Raw genomic sequence first — 13,931 nt, forward strand, 5'->3', positions numbered from 1 at the left:
AAAAAAAACAAACTGAAATGAGTAATCATAATACATACATCAGCTTAAAAAGGGGATGGAGAAAACAGAAAAGTTTTCTTTTAAAGTTTAAAACAAATAGTAAGTTGTATTTATTGATCTATCATAGCCAAACTAAATTCCTGATACAGATTAATAAATAAAATTCTGGGAAAGGCTGTTATATACTACACACAATGTTAAAGGTTTAAAATTATCTATAGTTGTGTTATAGTTTGGATCTGGAATGTCCCCCAAAGGCTCATGTGTTAAAGACCTGGTCCCAGCTGGTGGTGCTATTGGGAGGTGGTGGGAACTTCAGGAAGTGGGGCCTAGTTGGAGGAAGTAGGTCACTGTGGGAACATCCTTGAAGAGTGTATCTTGCTCCTGGCCCCTTTTTCTCAGTTTCCCAGCTGCTATGAAGTGAACAACTCTTATCCATCACATGCTCCCCATCATCATGTTCTGCCTTGTGAAAGGACCAAAGCAATAGGGCCAAATGACTATGGATTGAACCCTGAGCCAAAATTAATCTTCCATCCTTCAAGTTGATTTGTCAGGTATTTTGTCACAGTGGCAGAAAACTAACACAAGGTGCCACAATAAACTTCAAGAAAACTAAAGCTCAGGAAGGTTAATTTATACAATATTCCAGCAAGTCAGTGACTACCAGAATAAGAATTCAAAATCTGATCCAGGTGACTCTAAACCTCAAGCACTATCTTTCCATTTTAAGAAGCTGAATGGCTTCTTAAATCACTGAAATCTTCTATATATTTGACTAAACATATCATACTAGCCATATTTTCATTTGGTAAGACTATTAGAAATGGAGAACTATGAAAAAACATAATTTATAAAGCTGATATTACGTTTTCCAAAAGGACACTTGTACCTTAGTAACATAAACATAATATTTTAAAATATTCAAGTTACGTCAACCAGTGCAGATTTGTACAAATGTAAGCATTTGAAAAACACTAATTTTAAAATCCTTTTTTATATTTAATTACACAAATATTGCTTTAGGAAAAAACAGCAAGTTTCAGAGTACCTCAAACAAACCACCATTTTCCTCACAACTCTCATGGCAAAGCCAAAGGACCAGCGGTGCCACATATTCAGGCTTTAAAGCTTCAAAAAGATCTAAAATAAATAGAAAGAAATTACAAACAAGAATATGTACGTTTTATCTATCATTCTGCTTTGTGAAAATTTCTTACTTATGTAGGTAAAATTTCTTATGTTGATGATTCAGAGACTTTAAATAAACAAGAAAAAATATATACATACGTATGTAAACAAGAAAAAATATATGTATGTATACTCAAATATTAAAGGTTTTTAGAAGAACTTTTTCATCCCCATTGAGACATTTAGAAGAACTTTTAGAAGAACTTTTTCATCCCCATTGAGACATACCTGAAACATTATCAAGTTTCTTGATAAAACTGCAGTCATTAGACATACCTTTCCATGATGGGGAACATACTATTCTGGAGAAAATGTTAGAGCAGTCTCAGCAAAGACTGATGAGTAAAATTATATATAACATGAGAATCACAGGTACCATTCATTCCCAAAACTATGCCATTCTTCCAACTATTTAATGAGAATTTTGGAAAACTTCAAACATCCTTGAAAATTATAATAGCAGAAAATGATTGAAAAAGACCCTAGAACAATCATGATGAGAAACAAAACATAAGGATTGTTTTCTCATTGTAAACCTCTGTGAGCAGCTTAGTACAGCAAAAAAAGTACTACATAAGAAACACAAAGACCTAGAATTTAGTGCCGGCCCTACAGGTAAGCAACTTAAGAACTTGGGAAGATCACTCAATTTCCTTGTACCTGTGTCTTCATCTATAAATTGGTAATTAAAATGTTTTCCCTGACTATTCCACCAATTTGTTCCAAGATTCCAATGAGATAAAACTGTATCTTATGATATCTTTTTTTAAGCCAATTATTTTTTTAAAAAATTTTTTTCTAGTTCTCAATGGACCTTTATTTTTTACTTATTTATATATGGTGCTGAGAACCAAACCCAGTGCCTCACACATGCTAGGCAAGTGCTCTACAACTGAGCCAAAACTCCAGCCCTTATGATATCTTATAGACCTTAAATCTTATCTAAGAAATCAAATAAATGCAAAAACCTGTGATATGATATAATTTTATATTAACATAATAAAATAGCAAAGATGTACTTATAGTCCTGTAAATTAAAGATCAGCTACAAAATCTTCACTTCATGAAAAAATGGATCCGAATTATTTTTTTATTCACGTGATTTAAATGGTTTAATTTAATTTAGGTAAACAGCTGTTAAGGATTGTTTTTAAAGGTGGTTAACAGATCTGTTTGTTTACTTTCACCTTTCCTTTTCATTATATTTAATAATTCTGTTCAGGATAATGTCTCTTTGGCATCATTGCCAGAATTCCCATCTCCATCCCTATGCCGGTGAAGACTAAGATAAAACCAAACTACAGCTTCTATGATAGCTATCACAGTAAACTGTATAAACTGATGCATCAATGAATATAACTCAACAAGTAATGCTCAATCAAGGGCTGGATTTACTTTGGGAAGAAATGGACATATTGAGAGACCCTTCCACTTTGAACTGCCTGTAGAACTTGCCTGGACTATATATCAGTTGTATGCATTGTGAACTATCGTCTGGTGCAGCGAATTGTGGTAGTGCTGGCATATCTTTGCTGATGGTGTCACCAGTGATGCAATTTCCTTGCCAGCGCACCCCATGTTAATTGTGGTAGTGCTGGCATATCTTTGCTGATGGTGTCACCAGTGATGCAATTTTTCCAAAGGAGCCATCAATTGGCTTGGTGTCGTGGCATTTCTGTATCTTCCTCCCTTCTACTAGTGATGGTCTAAAATTTGGGGGCCAACAGAGGTGAAGCAAAGAACCTCACCCCCCCACTGGCACCAAGGCTAAATCTGGGGGCCAACAGAGGTGAGGCAAGAACCTCACCCCCCGCCACTGGTGCATAGGCCTATCCACAAGTATGGCTGAATGCTGGACCGGTAGTCAGTGATGGGTTGATCCGATTGCAGTGGTATCAACCTAAGACAGGAGGCTGACGCCTAGAGGTCAGTTTTCCCATGACGGGTAAGAACCATATGTTGAATTGGACAACCTACCAGGCACGGTCCTTAAGCCACATTGCTTGTTGTTTAATTAATCAGAAGGGGGGAGATGCTGAGGGCCATTGCCAAGTAGGAATGACGCATCGAAATTTCCTTGCCAGCGTACCCCATGTTAAATGGACTTGCCTTGGAAATTTGCTGTGACATTGCATGTGTGTTTGAGAAAGGTGACCCTGCTCAAGGATGAGGGTGGATCCAGGTTTAGGGTGTATCCTGCAGGTTTTAGGAAGTATCCCGGTTTAGGATAATTTGGGTTTAAGGCGTTCCTGGTTTAAGACAATCTGGGTTTAGGGAAGTTCCAGGTTTAAGGTTATTGCTGCTGGGAATAGGGCGTTCCTGCTGCCTGAGTTTCCATTGAGTTCTCATGGAATTCAGAAAGTATTTGGGACGTGAATTGTGCGGGCAGAATTTGGATTTCCCCAGAACGTGTTTGTGTAGAGGCCGTTGTGAGTTCGGGAATAAAGAATTGCTGTTTGAATCTACAAAGCTGTGAGTGGCTCGTGATTTTGTACCCAGCCAAGACTGCGGCAGGGAACACAAAAACTAAAGCAGATAAAAAACTGAAGTCTCTGATACCAACTGCTAAAGCGAATAGTAAACATGGCCTAACTCCTAATGAGATAAATGTAATTCCTCATACTAAGGGTTTATTTGCCTCAATTTTTATCACCTAATACATCATGTTCAACTTTCAACAAGAAATTTCAAGTCATGCTAAAAAGCAAGAAAAAGTATATAGACTGAAGAGAACCAAATTAAAATATGGCAGAGAGATGGAAATTATAAGACTGGGAATTTAACTATGATTAATGGGCTAAGGGCACCAATGGAAAAAACAGACAACATACAAGAACAGATACTGTAAGCAGAGAGAGGGGAAACTCCATCAAAGAATCAAAAGAAAATGTTAGAAATCAAGATGACTATAACAGAAATGAAAAATCAATGAGCTTAAAGACAAGGCAATAGAAGTTTCCCAAACTAAAGGGCAAAGAGAAAAAAGGACTACAACAAAAAAAAAATGAAACAGAATATTTAAGAACTGTGGGCAATCACAAAAGATATAATATGCTCAATGGGAATTTGAGAAGGTGAAGGGGAAAAGGAGGAAGCAGAAGAAATTCTTGAAGCAAGGATGGCCAAACTTTTCCCAAATTAATGAGAGATATCAAATCATAGGTCTAGAAGCTCAAAGAACACCAAGCAGTAAAAATACTAAAAATCTCCAACCAAGCATATTATATTCAGATAGAAAAAAAACAAAAAACAAAAGAAAACCATGGAAGAAGCCAGAGGGAGAAAAAAACCTTACCTAAAAAAGAACAAGGGTCTTCTTGTAGAAATAGATAAAAGAATCATGAAATTCATATGGAATAATAAAAGACCCAGAATAGCAAAAACAATACTAAGCAGGAAGTGTGAATCAGGCGGTATAGCGATACCAGACTTCAAACTATACTACAGAGCAATAGTAACAAAAACAGCATGGTACTGGTACCAAAACAGGCGGGTGGACCAATGGTACAGAATGGAGGACACAGTAACCAATCCACAAAACTACAACTATCTTATATTTAACTATCTTATATTTGATAAAGGGGCTAAAAGCATGCAATGGAGGAAGGATAGCATCTTCACCAAATGGTGCTGGGAAAACTGGAAATCCATCTGCATCAAAATGAATCTGAATCCCTATCTCTCGCCATGCACAAAAGTTAACTCAAAATGGATCAAGGAGCTTGATATTAAATCAGAGACACGGCATCTGATAGAAGAAAAAGTTGGTTATTATCTACATACTGTGGGATCAGGCTCCAAATTCCTCAATAGGACACCCATAGCGCAAGAGTTAACAACAAGAATCAACAAATGGGACTTACTCAAACTAAAAAGTTTTTTCTCAGCAAAAGAAACAATAAGAGAGATAAACAGGGAGCCTACATCCTGGGAACAAATCTTTACTCCACACACTTCAGATAGAGCCCTAATAACCAGAATATACAAAGAACTCAAAAAATTAGACAATAAGATAACAAATAACCCAATCAATAAATGGGCAAAGGACCTAAACAGACACTTCTCAGAGGAGGACATACAATCAATCAATAAGTACATGAAAAAATGCTCACCATCGCTAGAAGTCAGAGAAATGCAAATCAAAACTACCCTAAGATACCATCTGACTCCAGTAAGATTGGCAGCCATTAGGAAGTCAAACAACAATAAGTGCTGGAGAGGATGCGGGGAAAAGGGCACTCTTGTTCATTGCTGGTGGGACTGCAAACTGGTGCAGCCAATTTGGAAAGCAGTATGGAGATTTCTTGGAAAGCTGGGAATGGAACCACCATTTGACCCAGCTATCCCCCTTCTCGGTCTATTCCCTAAAGACCTAATAAAAGCATGCTACAGGGACACTGCTACATGGATGTTCATAGCAGCACAATTCACGATAGCAAGACTGTGGAATCAGCCTAGATGCCCTTCAATAGATGAATGGATAAAAAAAATGTGGCATTTATACACAATGGAGTATTACTCTGCATTAAAAAATGACAAAATCATAGAATTTGGAGGGAAATGGATGGCATTAGAGCAGATTATGCTAAGTGAAGCTAGTCAATCTTTAAAAAACAAATACCAAATGACTCCTTTGATATAAGGGGAGGAAACAAGGACAGGGTAGGGACGAAAAGCTTGAGAAGAAGATTTACATTAACAGGGTTGAGAGGTGGGAGGGAAAGGAAGTGAGAAGGGAAATCACATGGAAATGGAAGGCGATCCTCAGGGTTATACAAAATGACATATAAGAGGAAAGGAGGGGTAAGACAAGATAATACAAATGGAAGAAATGATTTACAGTAGAAGGGGTAGAGAGAGAAAAGGGGAGGGGAGGGGAGGGGAGGGGAGGGAAGGGGAGGGGAGGGGAGATAGTAGAGAGTAGGAGGGACAGCAGAATACATCAGACACTAGAAAGGCAATATGTCAATAAATGGAAGGGTAACTGATGTGATACAGCAATCTGTATACGGGGTAAAATTGGGAGTTCATAACCCACTTGAATCAAACTGTGAAATATGATGTATTAAGAACTATGTAACGTTTTGAACGACCAACAATAAAAAAAAAATAAAAAAGAACAAGGGTAAGGGCTAGAGTTGTGGCTCAGTGTTAGAGCACTTGCCTAGCACGTGTGAGGCACTGGGTTCAATTCTCAGAACCACATATAAATAAATAAAATAAAGGTCCATCAACGACTAAAAAAAAATTTAAAAAAAAAGAACAAGGGTAAGAATTACGTTGGACCTTCTCCAGAAACTACATAACCAAGAGGAACATGAAACAAATATTTAAAGTGTTGGGAAAAAAGCCATCAACCTAGAATTTTATATCCAGTAAAAATATACTTACAAAGTAAAGAATATTAAAAGATCAGTAAAGACAACTCACTTCCCTGGAAAAGAAAAATTTGCAAAACTCCTATCTGATAAAGAACTTGTTTCCAAAATATACAACCCTTGAAACTCAAACAAATAAACAAACAAACAAAAACCTCAATTTAAATTATCTGAATAGATAATTCACCAAAGATAAATGCATTTAAAAAAAATGTAGAAGAAAACACCAAGCACCATATGTCACTAAGAAGTTTCAAATTCAAACAATGAGAGATAGAATTTCACACCTATTAGACTAAAATCCAAAAAACTGACAATAAAAAAAAAAAAAAATGCTGCCACAGACATAGAACAAGACCTCTAATTCATTGCTTTACCAGTTGTTTGGCTGGTTTCTTACAAAGCGAAACCCAGTCTGATCAACCATTTAGCAGTCACACTTCTTGGTATTTATTCAAATGAGTAGAAAACATGTTCACATAAAAATCTGCACACAAATGTTGATAGCAACTTTACTTCATAATTGTCAAAAATTAGAAGCAACCAAAATGTCTCTCAATATATGAATAAACAAATTGGGGTACATCTGTACCATGAAGTATTAATGAATTATAAAAGGAATTATAAAAGGAATCTTCTCCAGGCATTAAAAAGAAAAGGGGAGAAATTAATAAATGAAACACACGGAACTTTTTGAGTAGTGAAACTATTCTATAATGGAAGATATGCAGCATTACAGAATATACTGGTATGCAACACAAAAGTATTCCCATTACACACTATAAACTTTAGTTAATAATAATGAATCAATACTGGTTCAACGACTGTAACACACATATACCTACCACCCTGATGCAAGATAGTAAACAGAGAGGAAAACTGAATAGAAGACATATATGAGAACTTTCTGTACTACCTGCCTAAAATTCTATAAAGCAAAAACTGCTGTAAAAAAAAAAAGTATTAGCCTGATACAATGGTGCACACCTGTAATCACAGCAACTCAGGAGGCTGAGGCAGAAGATCACAAATCTGAGGCCAGACTTAGCAACTTGGCAAGACCATGTGCCAAAAAATAAAAAGGACTAGGGATATAGCTCTGCAATAAAGTCACCTGAGTTCAATTCCCAGTACTGGGGGAAGGGGAAAAAAAGTACATTATTTTTCTATAATCATTAAAAAGGGTTAAGAATTTATTATCCCATTCTATAAAAATGCATTTGTATCTATCTATGCAGAGAAAAAGGATGAAAGTTTACTTCAGTATGTTAAAATTCAAGTCATTTTTTATTTTTCCCTTTGTGTGTGTGGTGTTTGTTGTTTTTGTTTTTTTTTTTTTTTAACTTTCAACACTTAACAACAATTACACAAAATGCTTTTGAAATTGGAAAGAAAGGGATGAGGTTGTGGCTAAGCAGTAGAGTGCTCGCCTAGCAAGTGCAAGGCCCTGGGTTCAATATTCAGCACCACATAAAAATACATAAACAAAATAAAGCTATTATGTACAACTAAAAAAAATAAATATTTAAAAAAAAGAAATTGGAAAGAAAATAATTTTTTTTGAGTATTGAGAAAATTAAATACTGTTTTTTTTCCCCACACACACACATTTGTAATAGCAATAAAACCACAACTTACCTTCAGGCATTACAGTCTGAGTCATCCGTGATCCAGCATTAGGGGCAATAGTGTTACAGTGAATGTTGTTTTTCCTGCCTTCAATTGCAAGAGTATTTGCAAGGCCCAGAATACCCAACTTTGCAGCACTATAATTTGCCTGGCCAAAGTTGCCATATATTCCTGAAGCTGATGAAGTCATAATGATCCTAAAAGGAAAATCAGTCTCTCAACATTCTCTTTTCTGTTTTGATAATTTACAACTCTAACCTTATTTTGGTACAACTGCAACTGTCAAAAGCAACTCTTGGGTCATTAGCTTCTCACAGTCATGATTCCTTATCTTAAAAAATACTGATATAAAAGTAATCTCTCAAAATTCAACAATAAGATGTAACTATTTGAGAAGAATCCCTAGTCAGAGCCAAATGAAATTAAGTATAATAATAGATATTTGTTATTTATTGAAAACAATAAGATTTATAAATATAAACTAGCAACATGTAAGTTAAAATTTTAGCAAGAGGACTAGGGTTGTAGCTCAATGGTAGAGCAATCACCTAGCATGTGCAATGCCCTGGGTTCGATCCTCAGCACCACATAAAAATAGTTGTGTCCAACTACAACTAAAAAACTAAATAAATATTTTAAAAATATTTTAGCAAGAAATATTACATCAAGCATTTCTAATTCTTCCATCCTTACCACATTGCCTCTCTTCCCTTCTGGATAATATCAAATGCCCCAATATACGATGCCCTCTTAAAATGTGACTCAACCTCATTCTACTTAGTCCAAATAAAATAAATCATATCATTTATTTTTCAGAAACTGCCAAGGATCATGATAAACTAGAAATCTTCAGTAAGAACAAGCATCACAAATAATTTGTTTTTAGAAGATATGCTGCAACCCTTATAGGGATGACCCCAACACTAGAGTGCAATAGCACACACTGAGTTAAGTGCACTACCACCACCACATTCTTTTTTTGGTGGGGTGGGGGGAGGGGTAGGATGGCTATGAGGAATTGAACTCAGGAGCTCTGGACCAAAGAGCCACGTCCCCAGTCCCTATTTTGTATTTTATTTAGAGATAGAATCTCACTGAGTTGCTTGGTGCTTCAACATGAGTAAGGCTGGCTTTGAACTCAACGATCCTCCTGTCTTGGCCTCCTGAGCCGCTTGGATTACAGGCGTGTCCCACCACACCTGGCCACCACCACATTCTTAGTTACACATATAGGACCAAACAAGGAAAGTCCTACAGTTCCTAAACAGTTTATAAAGACTAAGTCAGATCTGACCAATATCAGCAGGAAACAGCCACTCATCTTTCCCTCAGTTGGTCACTGGACACACAAAAAGACATTTTATTTAGAAAATAATGTATAAATGAATCCTCAATGTTCATACTAATTTCTAAAATGCCAAATAAGAGGAAAATTATTAATAATGAAAAGTAAGAGGTGAGAAAAAAATACAAAGCCAGCCAGCTCAGCTAATCTATGTCTATTAAAAAACACCAATTTAATGTGAATGTGCCAAAACTACATTTTAAAAGCCTACACATATTTCATAACATTTTATATAATCTTTCTTTGTACACAAACACACACACACAAACATCTTCAACCTCCTTGATAGCTGTATAAAATTCTACCTTCCATATTTCTGTTTCTTCATATGATCCCATGCTGCCCGGGTGACTTGAAATGAGCCCCGCAAATGAACTCTCTGGATTATATCTAAAATAAGAAATTATTTTTATGTAATTTGTCAAAAATTAGATACATGTCTCAAAATCAACGGTTTATTTAATTAAAGATACTCATTTTATATCTAAGCATTCATAATCAGCTATTTTCACACCCCTCTCTGGTTAACCATTTTTGCTTCTGGTTCAATTATAACACCAATCAACGGTTCACACCCACTCTTACAACCACTTTCCCTATAATTTATAAAATTATTTCAGTCCCTATACATATCTAAATGCAATGTCATCTTTAATTAAGGTCTATTTTACGTAAAAATTTGCTATTATACCCAAGAATTTTAGATACATAATTAGCACTTAACATCAACATCAAAAAAATAATCATAAAGCACACAGATCATTAATAATTACAAAATACTCACTATATCCATATTTTTTACCAAAGTTTAATAATGAGTAAGGGGGAAAGAGACTGAGAGGCAGAGAGAGAAAGGAGAGAAAGAGACCCACGGGTTTGCAGAGATTTCAATCTAATCAACAGAATACTTAGGAAATGTTATTGATAGGCCACTCTAGATTTAATGTATTCTTTTAATTGTCAAGTTTTTGAACCATTCTTACTTATTTTTGTTTCAATTTATGACTTCAACAAACATTTTCATGTGTACATTAGAAGAAAGTAAGAGTGTTGACTGTAGAAGGACGGAATAGGAGAAGGAAACACTTCATTCATTATAGCTCTAAGAAAATTACTAACATAAGCCCCCTTTGCCAATAAACCTTATCTTTCCTCAACTTCTTTCTTATCCCAGCTATTTAAAAAAAGAAAAAAAGAAAAAGCTCTTCTTCTCTTAATTCAAAGTCAGAAGAATTTTTTTTTTTTTTTAATGGTGCTGGGTATTAACCTAGAGCCTGTATATACTAGGCAAGTGCTCTATCACTGCCCATGTTTTGCTTTTCCCAAAAGGATTTCTGGGGACAGAAGCATGTGCTATAAACAATGATACAATTATCTCATCTCAGTTACCAAGACTGCCACTTTTTCATCTACCACTGTTTGTTTTAGTTCTGATGGCCAATGAAAGTAAGAACAAAGAAAAAAACAATCATCATTGTGATTGGTTCATTAACTAAACTCGAAACTTTTTGTCCCACCCTATTCAAAGATCACCATCATTTTAATTTTTAGTACCCTAGACTCTCTTACACATCCTGCTCTGCTCTTGAAAGAATCACAGCTAGGTAAAAGGACAAAGGCTATCAGAAAGCGTTAGTGCTGCTAGAAAATACTAACCATCTCTTAGGGAGAAAAATGGAAAATAAACAGAAAAAAAATCCTTCAGATAACTTCTGTCAAATTATTTAACATTATTTAAAATTTATAAAATGTTTTTGAAAATGCTATTTCCAACTATTCATCTTTTTCCATGTAGTTTATATGAGAAAGGGTTTTCCTTTTCCATATAAATTTATCAAATATCAAAAAGGCAAAATGGATAGATATATTCTAGAGAAACATATTTAAAACAACTTACCCCAGTCTTCATCACTTATTCTACTGAAAGAACGGTCCCTCAGAATTCTAAAATATTGATATTATATAAGGTAAGAAAGGGCAGGGAAGTATACACTTATATAAACAACTGCATGCACTTTACTAAAAATGAAAAAAGAAGTACTCACCCAGCATTGTTGACCACGACATCTACAATAAATATAAAAAGATCCAAGTCACAACTACAAAAGCAAGCATATTCATTTGCATTTGCTTATAACTCATACTTCTTACAAAATTACATAGAAGAGTTAAATATAATAGACAAAGAATACTATCAAAACAAAAATTTATGCTTACAGGAAAAAAAACTAATTCACAAAAACACAAGTATCATATAACATCAGTGCCTTCCTTTCAAACTTATAAATTTAAATTTTTCCACCTCCATCTTCTACCAAAATTCTATCAGCTTATTTAAAGAATAAGCTGTTGCACAACTCTTGGATTCTAAGACTCTAGAACCATAGCCACCCTGCACTGAACTTCAAAATCACTTGAAATTTTAAGTTTAAAAGACTTTTTAGGCTGGGGTTGTTTGTGAGGCACTGGGCCCAATTCTTAGCACCACATAAAAACAAATAAATAAAATTAAAGGTATTTTTTAAAAAAAGACTTTTCACTGTCACTGCCACTGAAAAGTCCAAAACTCAAAGAGAAAATCATTAAAGTTAGAAACTGATGTCCTATTTTGATACATATTTGTATTCTCACTATATAAAGAAAACAATTATTTTTTAATATTCAACCATCTTATAGCTATTTTTACCCTATGACTTCAACTTCACAACTTTGTATCTCTATCAGAGGTATCTGAAAATGGCTTTTGAGTTCAACCTAATATAATTCGAAAATAAATGTGCTAGATCTAACAAAAAGGGAGGGCACACATTCAATTTACAAAAAGTAATCTTTTTCAGATTATAAACATATTGGGCTATCTGCAGTAATTTTTCTTCATAGTAATTCTTTAAACTTTCAGTAAAAATATGTAGTACTAAACCAGGAAGATTATCTAGGGAAATATGGACTAAACACTATATTTGAAATGCTTCTTAAAAAAATGAATTTTTTTTTTACTTCATACAATCTTCTTAATTAATTTACAAGATGTCAGATCATTTTTATCCAAATCGTTATAATTCTTCAAAAGAATCTGAAGGGTCCTTTATTGCCAAAATACTGACTTATTTTTCTTATAAACATATTTAAAACTTAACTGAATTATTACAAAAAGGACACTGAGAAAATGTACAAATTTTTATAAGCATTTAAGGTTCAAAAACAATAAACATATATTCATAAAACTGCCAATTCAGTCCTTTACGAAATAAGGTGGGTTAAATAAAATAATCAATGTAGAAAACAAATCTAAGAATATTTTCAAGAAAGAGATTTGTTTAATAGAAAATTCAAAAATATTTTATTAGAAAGGTAGAAGGTGCTCCATCAGGACCACAGATGAAAAGAAACATCACCTATTCTTCCAAAGGCATCCAGTGCTGTCTTCACAACCTTCTCTCCTGCTTCCACAGAATCTGAGGGAAAGAGAAATTAATACAAAACTTCAGCAATCTCCTTCACAATGACTTATCCCATTCACCCAATACAACTCATTTTCAAGAAAAATACATTTCTATTGCAAGCACATAACATACTGAAACACTGATCCTCTAATATTATAAAGGATATTTGGCCCCTAAATAATTATTTAACCTATAAGAAAAGGAGTGATGAGGAAGATTATTAAGAAATCTTTGACAAATACTCTCTAAAGCAGCACTGACCTATTGATCAGTCTTTCTGTGAGGATGGCAATGTCCTATTTCCACAATGTCTAAATATGGAAACCACTCAACATGGAGCTACCAAGTGTTCAAAATATGGCTAGTGTGAAAAATTTAATGTTTAATTTTACTTAATTTATATTTAATTTTAAATAACTACAGTGGCATTTCCCTTCAAGGATACAAATGAGTATTTGGAGGAGAAAGAGGTGCCTTTTTAATTTGAAAAAATATATTTAGTGTTATATGGAAATTAAATGTGTTATTTTTATTTATTATTTTTTTTATTTTTATTTTTTGGTATCAGGATTGAACTCAGGGGCACTTGCCCTATTTTCTATTTTATTTAGAGACAGGGTCTCACTGAGCTGTTTGGCACCTCATTGTTGCTAAGGCTGGCTTTGTACCCACAATCCTATCTCAGCCTCCCGAGTCAATGTGATTATGGCGTGTACCACTGCATCTGGTCAAATCTACTATTTTTGCAATACTAAACAGAAAAAGCAAAGCTCAACAAAATCTCATAGCTTTGTTATCTTCCACTAATCAGCCCCAGGTAATGGTAAAAATCCCCATAATTGTGATGTTCGATCTATATTCACCTAGGAGATAGCACAGTAGAATGTTACAAACACAGGCAATCTTGTGTACAGAGTACAGATGTAAGACTAACTGCATATCCAC

At 34.6% G+C, this 13,931-nt stretch overlaps 1 protein-coding gene across 2 annotated transcripts in view; it reads right to left on the bottom strand.

Annotated features, from left to right (window-relative positions):
* Positions 1 to 13,931, bottom strand: part of Hsd17b4 (hydroxysteroid 17-beta dehydrogenase 4) — an 89,284-nt gene that overhangs the window by 54,701 nt on the left and 20,652 nt on the right. For both annotated transcript variants that reach the window (XM_026379489.2, XM_026379488.2), the window contains 6 exons: positions 12,939 to 12,998; positions 11,589 to 11,610; positions 11,441 to 11,487; positions 9,849 to 9,933; positions 8,208 to 8,395; positions 1,052 to 1,143 (listed from right to left, as the gene is read on the bottom strand). In XM_026379489.2, the coding sequence (XP_026235274.2) occupies positions 1,052 to 1,143; positions 8,208 to 8,395; positions 9,849 to 9,933; positions 11,441 to 11,487; positions 11,589 to 11,610; positions 12,939 to 12,998 (494 nt within the window). The remainder of the gene's footprint in view (positions 1 to 1,051; positions 1,144 to 8,207; positions 8,396 to 9,848; positions 9,934 to 11,440; positions 11,488 to 11,588; positions 11,611 to 12,938; positions 12,999 to 13,931) is intronic.

The sequence above is a fragment of the Urocitellus parryii genome, chromosome 1 (genome assembly GCF_045843805.1).
Source record: "Urocitellus parryii isolate mUroPar1 chromosome 1, mUroPar1.hap1, whole genome shotgun sequence".
Taxonomy (NCBI): Eukaryota; Metazoa; Chordata; class Mammalia; order Rodentia; family Sciuridae; genus Urocitellus; species Urocitellus parryii.